We start from the raw sequence: 14,919 nt of genomic DNA, 5'->3' as shown, positions 1-14,919 counted from the left end.
AGAAAACTCGTGGGTTGAGAAAAAAACAGTTTAACAGGTAAAGCAAAAGCTGCGCACGCAAGCAAAGCAAAACCAGGAATTAATTCACTCCTTCCCATGGGCAGGCAGGTGTTCAGCCATCTCCAGGAAAGCAGGGCTCCATCACGCGTAACGGTGACTTGGGAAGACAAACAGCACCACTCCAAACGTGTCCCCCCACTTCTTCTTCCCCCAGCTTTATATACTGAGCATGACGTCCCATGGTATGGAATATCCCTTTGGCCAGTTGGGGTCAGCTGTCCTGGCTGTGCCCCCTCCCAGCCCCCTGTGCACCTCCTGCCCTTTCAGTCGGTAGAGCATGGGAAGCTGAAAAGTCCTTGGCTAGTGTAAGCATTACCTAGCAACAACTAAAACATCGGTGTGTTATCAACTTTGTTCTCATCCTAAATCCAAAACACAGCACTGTACCAGCTACTAGGAAGGAAATTAACTCTATCCCTGCCGAAACCAGGACACCTTCTTAAAGTAGCCTTTGTAAAATAAATGAGGTCATTCTAGGCAAACAGCAGATGGCCTAAATGATAGAGTCTTTCTGAGGTACGCCACACCTCGTAAAGGCTGTATCTAGATATCTCTGTGCTAATTTGTGGGTTTGGCTTGTGGGCTTGATTAAGGACGTGGGGCCACTTCTCCCCTTGTGCCTTGAGGCCAGTTAGATCACAAAAGACCTCAAAAATGTCAATATTTTTCTGCATTCCTTCTCATGATCTGCTCAGCAGTACCAAGTCGTCTGCAAAAGCCATAGTTGTTACATTTTTTGAGCAGTGTTGGAACCCACATCCTTCCTCCTCCAACTTACACAGCAGGGGGTCCACAGATAAGTTAAATAAAATTGGAAACATTGGATCACCCTGTTTTACACCAATCTGAATCCCAATGGGATCTGACTGTTCATTCTTCAGGTCAATACGGGTGTTGATGTTATGGTACAAATTTGTAATCGGGGCAGTGATATGTTCGGCCACGCCCTTCTGCTTAAGAGCCGTAATGATGTGAAAATGGCTCATGGTGTCAAAGGCTTTTGCTAAATCAACAAAGACTACCCCCAGGGGTCCATGTTCCTTCTTTGCATTTTGAATTAAGAGCTGTAGTAACTTAAAGTTTTCTGTACATCCTGACGACCCTATAAACCCCCTTTGCCGTGGATTAATGGGACATGCTTTAGTTAACCTTGTTGTTAAAATCCTTGAAAACAACCTCAAGATGGTCGATCCAATGGTAATTGGTCACCAATTATTGATGTCATTCTGGCATTCTGGTAAAGCAAATATTGATATTAACACACTCCGACATTCTTTCACCATGTCCAGTATGGTATCAGATTATCAACCACAGATTGAAAAGTTCCATTAATTGGGTGTAATGAGGATCTATCTTAATAAGATCTCTCAAACTTAGCCCATCTGGTCCTGGCGCTGTGTTCTTACTTATCTCTTTGATGTTTATAGAGATTTCTTTCACCGTGATCATGGCTTCAAATGCTGAGTTGTCTGCCTGACCAATGGTTCTGAAAGCACCTAGGCCCTTGAATGTTCCTGGCAATTCCCATCTCGACCTGAACACCTTGTGCACCTCGTCTACTGGGATACCACACCTCAGAGATTCCACATCATCCAGGATGATATGGGCAAGCTTCCCTCTATCCAGGTAAAAGAGCCGCTGGAATCGTAGGGATTGCCCCCACTTCACGGCCCTCTTCTTCATCCACTCCTTTGGTAGTTCAGAAGGATGAGCCCTGTGGGCCACTTGGTGCTTTCGACCTTGGCTTGCTTTCAATTCAGTGGACTTCATAAACAGGTATGAATAGCAGTCCTCAACCATCCCATCAATCAATGTTGATGAGTCTTCTTTCCCTTCGATCACCTTTTCAAAAGTTCCTCAAAGAATGAGCAGCTTTTCAGATGTCAACCAATCAGAGACCACTCTTCATAATGGGACCTCAGTCCCCCATCTACATGCAATCCAATGTCCGCAAGATGATCCCCTTCTTTTGCTAGATATTTCCTCCATTCTCGATCTTTTCCCCTTCTTTTCACAGGACTTTTACAGAGTCCTCTTCTCTTGTCACTCACCTGTTTGGTTGTTTTCGACAGAATATGTTCCACAATCAACTTGTTGATGTTCTTACTCCCCTCATACTGCTTATCCAACTTCCGCAACAACTCCACCTCCTCCTCCGTCCTGCACTGCCGACGTACCCCTCTTGCAGCAGCCTCTTTAGGGCGGCAGGCAATAACCCGCTCAATATTCCTGATAGCTGGATGGGTCAAGCGTTTATGTTGTCCTAGGCCGATTTTTGATTCAAATATACTCTCTCACATTCCCCACAGACCCAGCCCTCCACTGGGGCAGATTCCATAGTCCCCTTGCACTTTGGGAAGTGGCAGGCAATACTACGATGTTTCACATTCGTTCTCCCACATCGGGCACACAGGAACAAGATCTTTTTCTTTCCATGCACTCTCTTCAGATGTTCAATCAGTCCCAACATCTTTCCTATCCAGTTTCCACAGAATGGACATGATGGATTTTTGTCTGAGACCTTCACCACCAGCATGCCCTCAGTTAGCAGGTCCACGTTGGCACCCAGGATAGGCTTTGATGGCAATGGAGAAAACTGGGCCATGGCTCCTGGGGGTGAGAGTTCCCCCTCCTCTTCGCTCTCTGCCTCCCTTAGGTGTGGACTGATAGTAATGCCCTTGAGACTCGGAGAAGTAAGTACCTCATACAACTCTGGCAGCATGGCTAAACTGCCATTCCAGATGGAAGGATGACACCATTCCAAACCATCCTCTGAGTTAACGAACTCTAGTCCATTCAAATCTACTCCCACTTCCACCAATTTTTCGTGGTCTTTGATGGTTCTAGTGATCACTTTGTCTCACAAGTCCATAGGACTTGTTTGTGTGGCAACCGGTACGAATGTAACCTGCATTGGCTGACCCACTTTATTGATAAATAATACGTTCAGTGTGAGCGTTCACATAAGTATCCTGGTTTCGGCAGGAATAGAGTTAATTTCCTTCCTAGTAGCTGGTACAGTGCTGTGTTTTGGATTTAGGATGAGAACAATGTTGATAACACACCGATGTTTTAGTTGTTGCGAGGTAGTGTTTACACTAAGGCAGGGACTTTTCAGCTCCCCATGCTCTACCGACTGAGAAGGCTGGAGGTGCACAAGAAGCTGGGAGGGGGCACAGCCAGGACAGCTGACCCAAACTGGCCAAAGGGACATTCCATACCATGTGACATCATGCTCAGTACATAAACCGGGGAAAGCTGGCCGGGGGGGCCGCTGCTCGGGGCCTGGCTGGGCATCGGTCGGTGGGTGGTGAGCAATTGCATTGTGCATTACTTGCTTTGTATATTATTATTATTATTATTATTATTATTACTACTACTATTATATTTCAATTATTAAACTGTTTTTATCTCAACCCATGAATTTTCTCACTTTCACTCTTCTGATTCTCTCCCCCATCCCACCAGGGGTGGGGAAGTGAGAGAGCGGCTGTGTGGTGCTCAGTTGCCAGCTGAGGTTAAACCACAACAATAAGCCGGACAGTACCACCCTCAAAGGCTGCCAGACTGAGCCCAACTACACCTGTGGGCACAGAGTCTGGGCAATGATTAATAATCGATGCTGGAATTTGTTTCACTTTTATAAATACTATCGAGTGGTCGGTGAAGCAAGTCAATAGGGAGGGAGCAGCAGCTATAACTCCATCACACTGTGGCAGAGGTCATCTATCTTGGTTACCATGAAGGGAATCCAGCAGGACCACGAGGAGGTGTGACCTCTGCAGCTCTGCCCAGTTAGTAACTATGACGCTGTCTTAAGAGAGTCATAGTTACTCTCGCCATATGATCTGCCATTGTACTCACTGCCTGTCTGTGCAGAAGCAGTGTACCCACAAACAACACTGCTCAAGTATGCAGACAAGCTACAAGATGCAGGGTCATAGGGACACCTGGGAGGAGCAGGCATCTCACAGAGCTGAACCATACGGTCAGGTCTGTCTCTGCATCCCCTAGGCAGATGTGAGCATCGGATCTGAGCCATCAGCGCTCCCAGCACAGAGCTCACTGCCCCCTCCGGGCCCTATGCATCTGCTAGAGGAAAGTGGATGGCCTCAAGGGCAGGTTATAACAGTCCAGATCCCTTTGCAGTTAAGCAGGATCAAGCAGGTGAACAAGTTATGGGAAGAGGCACAAGATGAGTGCTCTGAGGCAGTCGAGGATCGAACCTAAATTTGCAGAGAAGCAGGTGTTCAGAAAAAAGAAATGGAGATTTCCCCATCTCCATTTCTGATACTGTCATGGGGAACATGACAGTGCAAATATGGAGAGTTTCTTCAATACGCTGTTTAGGGTCACTTGCCTCCTAGAAGCTCTTCTGTTCTTTGGGTGTGATTAGCTTTGGTTAAGGCAAGGAGATACGTCACTCAGTTCTTCATCTCACTTTCCTTCTCTTCCCAGCAACTTGGTAACTCCCCAGCCTGGCTATCCACAATCCCAAAAGGCCACCAAAAAAGAAAATCACATAGGTACCTGTCGTTTCATGATACTACTTTTCTGTTGAGTATCACAACCTGCCAGACCAGACCAACCTGCCCAAGCGGCTGAGACGGAGAGCAGTCCATTAAGAGGGAAATGAGAGCAAGATGCGGAAGATGGCCCACAGCAGAAATATAACAGATAAGTGCACAGGGAGACACATCAATCACTAGAGCAATAGGATCTGTATTTAAAACTGTAAAAAGTCTATCCAAGTACCTAAATAGCATATCTAGCTGTCCCACAGCCAGCAGACACTGTTTAAAGAGTCCGTAGCTTAGCCAGCTGCAGAGGCTAGGCAGCTGTTGACAGCTTGTAGAGTTGTAAGAACATTGGCTATACAAAAAGGTTGGTTAAAATCACTTCAGCCCTTGAGGTGATGTTGGGAGGAAGATTTTTTCCCACAATATGTCACAAGTCAGTAACCAGTGCAAGGAAAGTGGTCTATGCCTCTGTGCCTCAGGCATCTACAAAAGGGAGGAACAAGATTAATCTTTCTTCTGAAACACTGGAGATGAACCTTAACTACTTGTTCAGTGCCCTGATGGTCCTACTGATGATACTCAACCTAGAGGCTGAGTGTATCTTCTATGTTGTCTGTATGCTCAGGGTAAAATTACTCCCAGATGTAAGATCAAAAAGGAACCCCCCCCCCCCCCCAGCCCCTGCCCCGGTCAGGTCACCAGGGCTGCTAGTCAGCCTCCCAGGCTCCTGCAAGCTTTTCATCTAACACGTTTCTTTTACTGCTTTGGTGATGTCCTTGCTTTCTCCTGCTCTCTTTCAGTTGCTGCACATGGGAAAAAGCTTATGGGGCTTTTCCAGCTTGTTTCTGCAGGTTTTAGGCATGGGAACATTCTGAGGCTATGGAAAAGTCTGTGCCTATGACCAAAAGGGTCTCTTTGCATGTTTTATTGTTAAATTCCTTGCATTCTTCAAATTCTTTAGGCAATGGGGTTCAAAGTACTTCAGAAACTTAAAAAAAAAATTATTTGGTGACATTTGTTTATCTTCTCCATCTCACACATGGAGTCAAGCCCAGGTCTGCCACTCATTCATACTACCTGCAGTGATGGTGCCCTTGGGGGCTGCTCCAGAGTGATGTAAGCCAGTGGTCAGAAGGGACATAAGATGCCCCAGGCTTTAGCATCTGCCCATGTACTGTGTGGACAGAAACATGGACCAGAATCCTCCCATTACTCTGTCCCACCTGTCCCGGTGCTGCCACCCAGTAGAGAGCAGGCACGGGGTACGTCCCCGAAGCCCTGTACAACATTGCTGCAAGGGCTGGGCAGGATTTGTCAGCAACTCGAATGGGGTAAGAAGACAGAGTTTTGGGGTGTGCATTGGACTTTGGACGACTCCTGACAAACCAGTTGTTAATGGTATTCCACTATTGCTTCTCAGTGACCTGCAACCCACCATGAAGCAGAGCTATAAAAAGAACATGAGTCTTCCTTGCTCCTTGACTCTGAGCAGGAGGCCAGATTTCCTCTCCTCTGTATCAGTAGGTGCAGAAAAAAAATGTTTACTAAGAACTCACCAGCTCCTGTGGATTACTCCTCACTTCAATAACTCTCTAATTAGTAGAAACAGAAATGACTAAACTGTAATGACAAACTACAATACAACTTCAGGCAAAGAATCTGAAGGGAAAACTAAATACCAAAACCAAAGGAATGATATGTTCTATAAACCTAAAGTTATTTCTTTAATGTGGCTTTCCAAAGACGTAAGTAATTGGTACATAATATTCCAAAAATGAAATGAAGCACCTCAGGAGGTAAAGGTGGGCGTGCTGGCTTCCATCAGTTGAGAGCTTGACATTGTATTTCTAGTTATTTGTCAACTCCAAAGCAGAAAGATACCTCCTGTGGGAGAGGTTACTCACAAAGGGACTGCTAGAATCAGCGAAGTTCCAGGAAGCATCTTTCCCTCTAGGGTTAATATGGAAATAAAACAAAAGAAACAAAACAGACTCCTTTTTTTCATATTAATTGGGGCTCTCCAAGTGAACATTTCAGTTGCCATCCCTGTCCCGGCTAATCTTTCTTTATTGATAAATATCTTTATATCTTAATCTTTCTTTATTGATGTGAATTGCCTCCTTTCTTTTGCTGCTGATATGCAACCTGCACCTTTCTGAGCTGAGCATGGCCACCCTAGTCCTCTCCTTCTAGCAGGTTTTACAAGATATAACAGGTATTTGACTGAAAATTGAATATTCAGTTCCAATGCCAAGAATACATAAAACAGTCATAACTTGTAGGATTAAATTATCTTAATAACTTGACAAGAACTCAGCAGAATGCTCACTTTTTACATTGTGGATAAAGCATTATTTTTAATGATTTATTTCATCCATCACTAAGGGCAGATACAAGCTGAGTGAAATCCTAGTTCCAGTGAAAGCAGTGTCAAAACTCCTACTGAAGTTAAGTGGAGCCATAAGCACCTTACCTTCCGATAAGTAGCCATAGTTTTAGTTGGATTATTGCCTTCTGCAACACTTTGGAAGGCTCATATTCTACAGGGCAGTTGTGTTTCACCGGAGGTGACCTCAGCTTACAAGAGGGAAGAGGGCAGGAGAGGGCATGCATTTTCTCTCCTCTCCTACAATAATCCCAGATAAATTAGCAATTCTCCAGGCATGAAAAAAAGACTGAAACTAGCCTATGCCTCCCCTTGTGTTCAGTCACCTTTCTTCCAAAGGTTTAAGAAGGTTGTACACTGGGAAGCGTGATTAGGAGAGAGATCTTTGTCTTTCCCTTCATTAACCTGCTGCACACTCAAGCTCCCTCTTGAGCTCACACACACGCTGACTCTCATAGACGTTTCCATCTTCACCCTCCTCCAGCACTAAGAGCATCACCCAGACTGAGGATGGAAAAGGGGCAGAAGACTGCAAAAGAAGAGACAGAGGAGCTGGCGGTAGCCTTGTTCTCCTCTTTTTGTCACACAGGGCAGAGGTAGAAACAAGCAGACGAAGCCCAGGATGCAAGCAGCTGACTGCAGCTGTGTATGCCCGGAGGAGTATCTCCGGAAATCAAATGTGCTCCTGCAAAAGTGAGGATCAGCCCCAGAGGACCGAAAGTGAAGTCTGCAGAAGACAGGCCCCAGTGCTTCCGACCAGCCCTATATTCACAAATAACTTGTCTACAACTAGAGCAGAAACTTCTACAGCAAAAACCTCCTCGTTCTTAGCTCAGTGCTATAAACACATAAACAACTTCCTTTTCCCAGTGACATCAGTGAAATACATTTTTTAATTCTTGTTATTACTTTAAAGTACTTTTGTAAAATGGTAGAACACATTTAGGATCTGTATTTAAGAATAAAATCTAGGTTTGACATAATGGCAGCACAATGGAGTAAAACGCCACTCTGAATTACGAGGAAGAATAATTAAGCATCATGCAGGCTCTAGCTTTTCTCCAAAGATTCAGTGCAGAAAGCATTCCTCACCGAAGGTACTGTAACAGACAGGGCGGTGAACCTGTGTTTTTTCATTAATATGCCTGATGGTGCTTTATCAGAGCCTGAACCCAGCACAAATTCTGCTTTAATTAACCTAACTCATATTTTCACTGAATGAAGTCTTTGTGTTCATAGTCCATCTCTATGATTCTATGACTGAGATAATATAGCAGTGGGAATCTTCAGGAGTACCTGACAAAATCATCTTCACCAATAAACAGAAAACTCACAGCACAAAGTCTCAGCCTTAAAATCTGATGAGGTTTCACTCCAGGCTGGGGTCTCGAACAAAATACTACCGTAAAACATGCTTCTCTGTCTTCAGCCTCTACTGCTTACTTGCATTTATCCCAGGACTACTGCAAAATCCGACCAAAATTCTCAGCAAACATCCATATATTAACTTTTCTATTCTTAGCTCTGCTTCTCCAAAGTCAGAAGCTCTTCTCTCCAAAGTGAGAAGCCATCAGAGCCACAGGCCTGTGCACATTTGAGGAGCAACGCGTGAAGGACAGAGAAGGGAAACTAGCATTAAGCCAAGCAAAATGTTTGGGACCGGAAGGGAAATAAAAACGTTCAGAGCCTTAACCTCAGGAGGCCATTCCTGTTCAGAAACAGATGTAAGCATGAGCACAAGCACGACTCTGAACCTATGTATGTTCTCTGTTTTTAACTGGGGCTAGAGTCAGCATTTCCAAGAAAATTCTCTTTGTTCACAGTTAAGAATTTAAAATGTATATCCATGCTTTCCTCTAATTGCAAGCCTTTTTTTTTTTTTTTAATTTCGGTACAATTTCCATTTTAAATACAACTTTGCCTTTAGGACAATTATTTTGCTGTATTTCATGTAGTCCTGTTGTGCTTCCTTCAAATAAATCAATCATCTTTAACACTGCACAAAGTTATGTGGCAGCATTATGAATGCACCAAAATATATTCACAATCCAATAATCTATGCTTTCTATTTGCAATCATCTTTCTGCCTTCTGCTCATAAACAAGATGGCCGATTTCCAGTCATAGGTACTCTTGTGATCAGGATCTCAGAGCCATAGTATGCCACAACTTGGGCATTGCTAGTGCTGTTTCTTCCTGGACTGAACTTCCCATCATCCAAAATATGTAGAGTGTCTTTTACACCAGTGGCAAATTTGAGGATGCAAATGCAGAATTGTCTTCCATAATGCATACAACCAACCCATGGGCTGATTAACTTCAAAAGATTGTTTAATAAATAGAAAGAAATGCAAGTTTCAAATTTTGGACCATCTTTTGATAGTTATTAAAAGAATGTTATTAAAATATTGAGCGTTGCTGAAATAAAGTCCAATTTTTACTCTGTTTGCAAAATTTAAACTCGTGCAATTATAATTCCAAGGACCTAAAATCATTGAAGGACTTTAGAGAAGTATTTACTCCTTAAGAGAAAATTTTCCAATTAAAAGGGGCTCGTAGCTTCAGGATGCTTCCTGAACACACTGAGCACCTTACTGCTGGCGGTGCCAAATCCCTGCAGCTCTCAAAGCACTCCTGAAAAACAGGCTTTGCCTTATTCTTCTCAGATATTCTTTGGGGTGAGACTCCCAGGAATAGCTGCCACCGTGCCAAATTTAGGCTTAAGTAATTAGCTCAAGTTCATAAAGCAAAACATCTGCAGAGTGTAGAGTAGACATACTCTGGCCTGAAGTATTGTTTTTAAACTGACCATACAGAAGAAAATACAGAATTATACAGATCATAACTGTTAAACCGAGGTGGTTACAAGCGACACCTGAGTAACTCAAATAATGACTTTTTTTACTGATTAGAAATAGGCTTTTATCCTTGGATCCTGATTTGTCTTTAGTTAAATACCACTTAAATCTGTGTTAAGCCATTGTGTTCTTGTCAACAGATTTTAGATTGAGTCAGCTCTATGCTCCCTACAAAGGACTGTTTACACTCTTAAAACAAATACCATTTTCTATGACTGTTGGATAGAGATCTGTGCAAGTCAATTTAATCAGGTGTAACTCACTTCTTAAGAGTTCACCAAACAAGCTTGAACAAATGGAACCCAATGTTTGGCAGAAAAATATTTGCACCAGTTTCCGCAACCCAGAGTTCAATCACGTCTGGAAAACCAGCAAAAAAAAGTTTCCCCTCTCGGGCACGAGTAAACAGGCAGTCAAGTTTAAGCTCTAGTTACGAAAGCTAAATGTGATGGTGCTACATCAGTCACCTGATGGGGGGAAAAGTGAGGACTGTAGCACTTACCCCATCCTGGCTGGGCTGGAAGTTTCAGAAATGCTGAAACTTCTCAATACTATGCACCAAGCAGTACAGAAGATGAGTAAAGAGAGAGGTAAGCAATCACCCGTGCTGCAATCGGTGTTAACAAAAGCTTAGGGGAAAGAGCTTTGGGCCCTTTGTCTTTTGTTGCTCAGCTGAAGACAACAATGAACAAGGATGAAAAAAGCTGCAGCTAAAAAGGTAGCTGTAGCATGACATGCTGAATATCAAAATAAACACAATCTCAATTTCATTTTGAAATTTAAGGGGGGGGGAATCCAACCACGTTCAAATTCCCTGTAGGTCAAGAGACATTTTTTGTTTTATTTGAAATTACATTTTTCCAGCAGACATCCAACTTCAATAAATGCTCCCTTTCATATGGAAAATAACTCAGCACAGCCTCTCCTATGAAAATATTTTTCTCCTGGCACAACCAGGTTTCATTCCTAACGTCAGACGGTCTGACTTCTTTGAGGACAATCAGCCACTTTCAGCCACTTCTATTGATTAAACAAACACGAACAGAAATGCGCTCTCTTTAAAAAGCAGTTTTCTACAGCTTTCATAACACAGAAAGAAGACGAAATAAAATAATAGGGTCATTTTGTGCTACTTCCTTTCTTTAATTTTATTGAGTGTCAATCTAAATAATTAATACAAAGTTACTTCATTCTATGAAGACTAAGAGACTTTAGAGTAAAAAATTCCCTGAGATACAATATGTAACTTAAAGGATCACATAATTGTCTATTCAATTTACACCATAATCAAAAAGCAGTATTATTTCTTCTCCTTATAAAAACCAGAAAATAATGATCTTCCTTTCTCTCCCTCCACCCCAATATTTTAAGGCATGGAATAAAACACTTTATCAAAATTTATTCAAAAAGTTTTTTTCTACTTAAAATAGCAAATACATTTGCCTAATTTTTACAGATCGATTATATACATCACCTGCAATATCTTGTGGAGTCTGGTACCTGATCTACAATCCAATTTGCTCATACTTTTTATTCACCAGTGAACTTGGGCTCTACAAAGTGAATTACAAAAGCCAGCCCTTACCTTATAAGGGTACGCTAACTATTAGCCTGTGGAGCAGATGAGCCAAAAACCAAACTAGATTTATAGAGATGCTGTAGTACTGACTTCAGCAGCTGTAGACCAGGGCTGAATTTCCTCCCAAATCTAAAGGGAAAAGCGTGCAACGCTAACGCAAGAACTATGAAACTGGAAAAAGCTTCTTTTCTCCCAAAGCAAGAGCTCTGCAGTAATTAGTACAAGACTGCAGTTTTCATTATACAATTCTTGAATATACTCAATGCATAACTTACTAATACAGCACAACTGCGAACATCTTATTCAAACATGACGCTTTAATTATTGCACAGCTCTTTTCTGAATTTTACAAAACTCTAGTTCATCCAAGATTTCAACTGCTTTTCTTAGAGAGGCTAGGAAAAAAGTACCGGTTGCGATCTTTTGAAGTTCCCATGCTCCTGTAGCCTGATCTTCTGCCTGTGGCATTACTAATGATTACACAGAAGAACTGTGTGCCTGGAAACTTTCAGAAAATGCTAAAAAATTTAGGAGGACTGGGAAAAATGCACTAGTTTCAGCAGCCTGATAAAAAGTAGTGCAATCTTAAATATTAGTTCACGACTTTTAAGATCGGGTTTTTGTATACATTTACATGAACTGTGATAAAAACTAAATAGAAAAAAAGGATAATTCAAAGGGAGATAGATTCTGTCATCCTGACACTTAGCTATTACTGTTAATGCTATACTTTAATTAGATTTTTAAAATTATCAAAACCAATTTTATGAGAGTAGTAACCACTGTTAGAGAAACAGATGAGCGTGCCATGAAGAACATGCTCTTGCTTTAAACAATCACTTAAGACCCGTTCAAGTGAAAATGCAGCGTTAGGGACCATCTCTACTACACTCCACATTGCATTGACTGTCTTCTTTCCCAATAAAATTTCTACAGCAACTCTGGCATTAACAACAGAAAGGTTCATGAAGTACTTTCAGACATCCTTCCTTGCACAAAAGCAGAAGGGAATAAACATCGGAGCCAGCAAGATCTGATCTGGCATATCTGTGCAAATTATTAATGAACTTCATCATTATTAGATTTTTTTCCAATAATCCTTGGTTCCATGCTTACCTCATCATGGGGAACATCTAATTTAAAATAAATTACAGGAGGTTGCCAGCTCATAAATCTTAAAAGCACCTACCCAACATCCCTTACTGCTCAAGTCAAATCTAATCCTTTTCTAACCTAAATATGACTCACAAATGCCAGTAAACTCACCGGTTCTGATGCCCATCTTTTATTTGCAACTGACTTCCTTCTTTCCCCACCCGTTCTGTGCCCACGATTTTTTTCCCAGTGAAGTGTCTGGGTAACTCCATGGATTATCCAGCTCCTTAAATAGGAGCTGGATGAATCCCTTAATCATTTGTGCAGGACTCTTGTGGGTTATCATTTTTTGCCACCAAACCTTACAGCTGCAAAGGGCAGGGAGGGCTCAGCTTCCTGAGGATGTGTAATTGCAATTGAAGTTTCTTTCGGGATTTCACGAAGCAAGATTACACGTAACCAAAAAGTAACCATACACTGACTGCTAGAAAGACTCCAGCAAAATGGCAGAGTCTGAAAGGGAATAACTACCGTAAATGCTCCCAGTAGGCACTGAGAGAAGGAAGTTTTATCTTAGGAACCTATTTATTGATTAAAAAACTGAGCTGGAAAACCCCCTCAAAATCAAAAGAAAAAAAAAAAAGTAGATCTTTCCCTTTTCGTATTCTTTCCTCACACAACCTGTATTTTACCAACAGTCTAGATCTTATTCTCTACGGTAATTTTCTTTTTGAAAGGCAGCAATTTGGGACTTGAGTTTTGGGGTTTGGTTTTTTTCGTAACTATTATTTTACAAACAGCAAAGCGGCATTCTGAGTAGTCTGTCACCCAGCACAATTTTTAAAAACGCATGCCATAAACCAAAACAACCGCTACACAGCAGGACTGTTTAATGATACTAGAGAAATAAGTTAGCCTTTCTGTATACATACTCAATATAGTAATAAAAACCCTGTAGTTCTTAGCTTTTCCCTGCTTTTTCCTATATGGCAGTAATTTTGCAGAGAAAAACATGCAGATTCCTGTAAACATTTTCTAATTCCTGAATAAAGGGAGGGTGGAAATGTTCCAACTTTTTTCTACAGTCTGTCTTTTTCTGTACTTAAAGTTCTTCTCCGCTTTGATACAGGATAAACGTGCCTATGGTTTTGTTAGGCAGTGGAAGAAGCACTCTGCATCATCTGAGCTGTTTGTTCCACTCGGATCCAGTCCTCTCCATACACTTTTTCCTAAATGGAATTATTATTTGGCTCAAAGCATTATTAGTTGGCTGATGCAATTTCAAACATTGCTAAAAAGTGCTACTGTATCATTACATTCTTACATTCAACACTTGCGGCCCAGAATTTGCCTGCAAATAGCTTTCACACGCAAAATAATCATTGTTAAAAATATTCACTTTTGTCTTCAGAGTCCAGAAAGCCAGCGCTGATCACGTATCCCCTGTAAGCAGAAGAAAGTTTCGTGGTCCAGGAAGCTGTCATAGCCGGCAAAATTGGTTTCAGCTGTATGGCTGAAGAACTTGGCATCGGTTATTTATGTCGAGCTGTGCACAACTGTAAAGCTTTCAGATCTGTACGACTTCTGGAAATTTAACTTTGCTCTTTAAGAATCATCTCGCCTGATGTTTCTTTATGATTTTGCACGTTAATAAAAATCTTCCTTTTGCAGGCTTTTCACAGCTTGTTTACCTGAACCTGTATGCTTCTCTCACTGATGACAGCCTTCTGCCGTACTACCTCGGCTAACGATCTCGGTGAGACCCATCCTTCCCTACGCCTTGCCGCAGCCCACTGCTGGCACAGGCTGGCCAGGCAAGCCTCACCCGCCAGGAACATCAGCTTTCAAACCAGCTGGCCAGGTTTCGAACAGTCTTGATCTGATTCCCGGCTGCCCTCACGGCCTCGCAAACCTTGCAGAAATGCTCGTCCCAGAACGAGGCGACGTGGACTTCGTACTTCCTCCTCCAGGCAAAATACCTCCTGTAGTTAGGTTTGTTTTTATCGAGGAACTTCAGGTAGGTGGCCAGCAGCCGGGGGCTGGGGAAGTCATCGACGTGGATGAAAGAGTCAGGGGGGATGAAGCGCTCGTAGTTGGCCCTGCGGGGTCCGAGGACGACGGGCACGGCGCTGGCGGCAAAGGCGTTTCTCCAGAGTTTCTCAGTGATGTAGTCAGTGTGCTGGGAGTTCTCGAAGGCCAGGTAGAACTTGTAGGCTGAGACGGTCTCCACCACGCCGCCCTCAGACAGCGCCAGCCCCCGCGCCCCGTACACGTCGATGGCGAGGTGCTCCTTCAGCTGGCGGTAGTAGCGCACCCGGGCATGTTCCTCGTTCCAGTTGCTGATGACCCAGGCCACCAGCCGCGTCTTGCGGGGCAGGACGAAGGGCCGCGGCGCCGGCGGGGCATAGAGGGACCCGTAGGG

General features: G+C 42.9%; 1 protein-coding gene across 1 annotated transcript; it reads right to left on the bottom strand.

The window, feature by feature from the left end:
* Positions 1-14,334: 14,334 nt before the first annotated feature.
* Positions 14,335-14,919, bottom strand: FUT4 (fucosyltransferase 4 (alpha (1,3) fucosyltransferase, myeloid-specific); the record flags this gene model as incomplete). Its single annotated transcript, XM_009334872.1, has 1 exon — positions 14,335-14,919. A coding segment is annotated over one exon (585 nt), but the record flags the coding sequence as incomplete, so codon positions are not given.

This window comes from Pygoscelis adeliae, unplaced genomic scaffold (genome assembly GCF_000699105.1).
Source record: "Pygoscelis adeliae isolate BGI_AS28 unplaced genomic scaffold, ASM69910v1 Scaffold141, whole genome shotgun sequence".
In the NCBI taxonomy this organism is placed as follows: Eukaryota; Metazoa; Chordata; class Aves; order Sphenisciformes; family Spheniscidae; genus Pygoscelis; species Pygoscelis adeliae.
The sequence above is the reverse complement of the archived record's forward strand: the minus strand, read 5'-3'. Positions and strand labels throughout refer to the sequence as shown.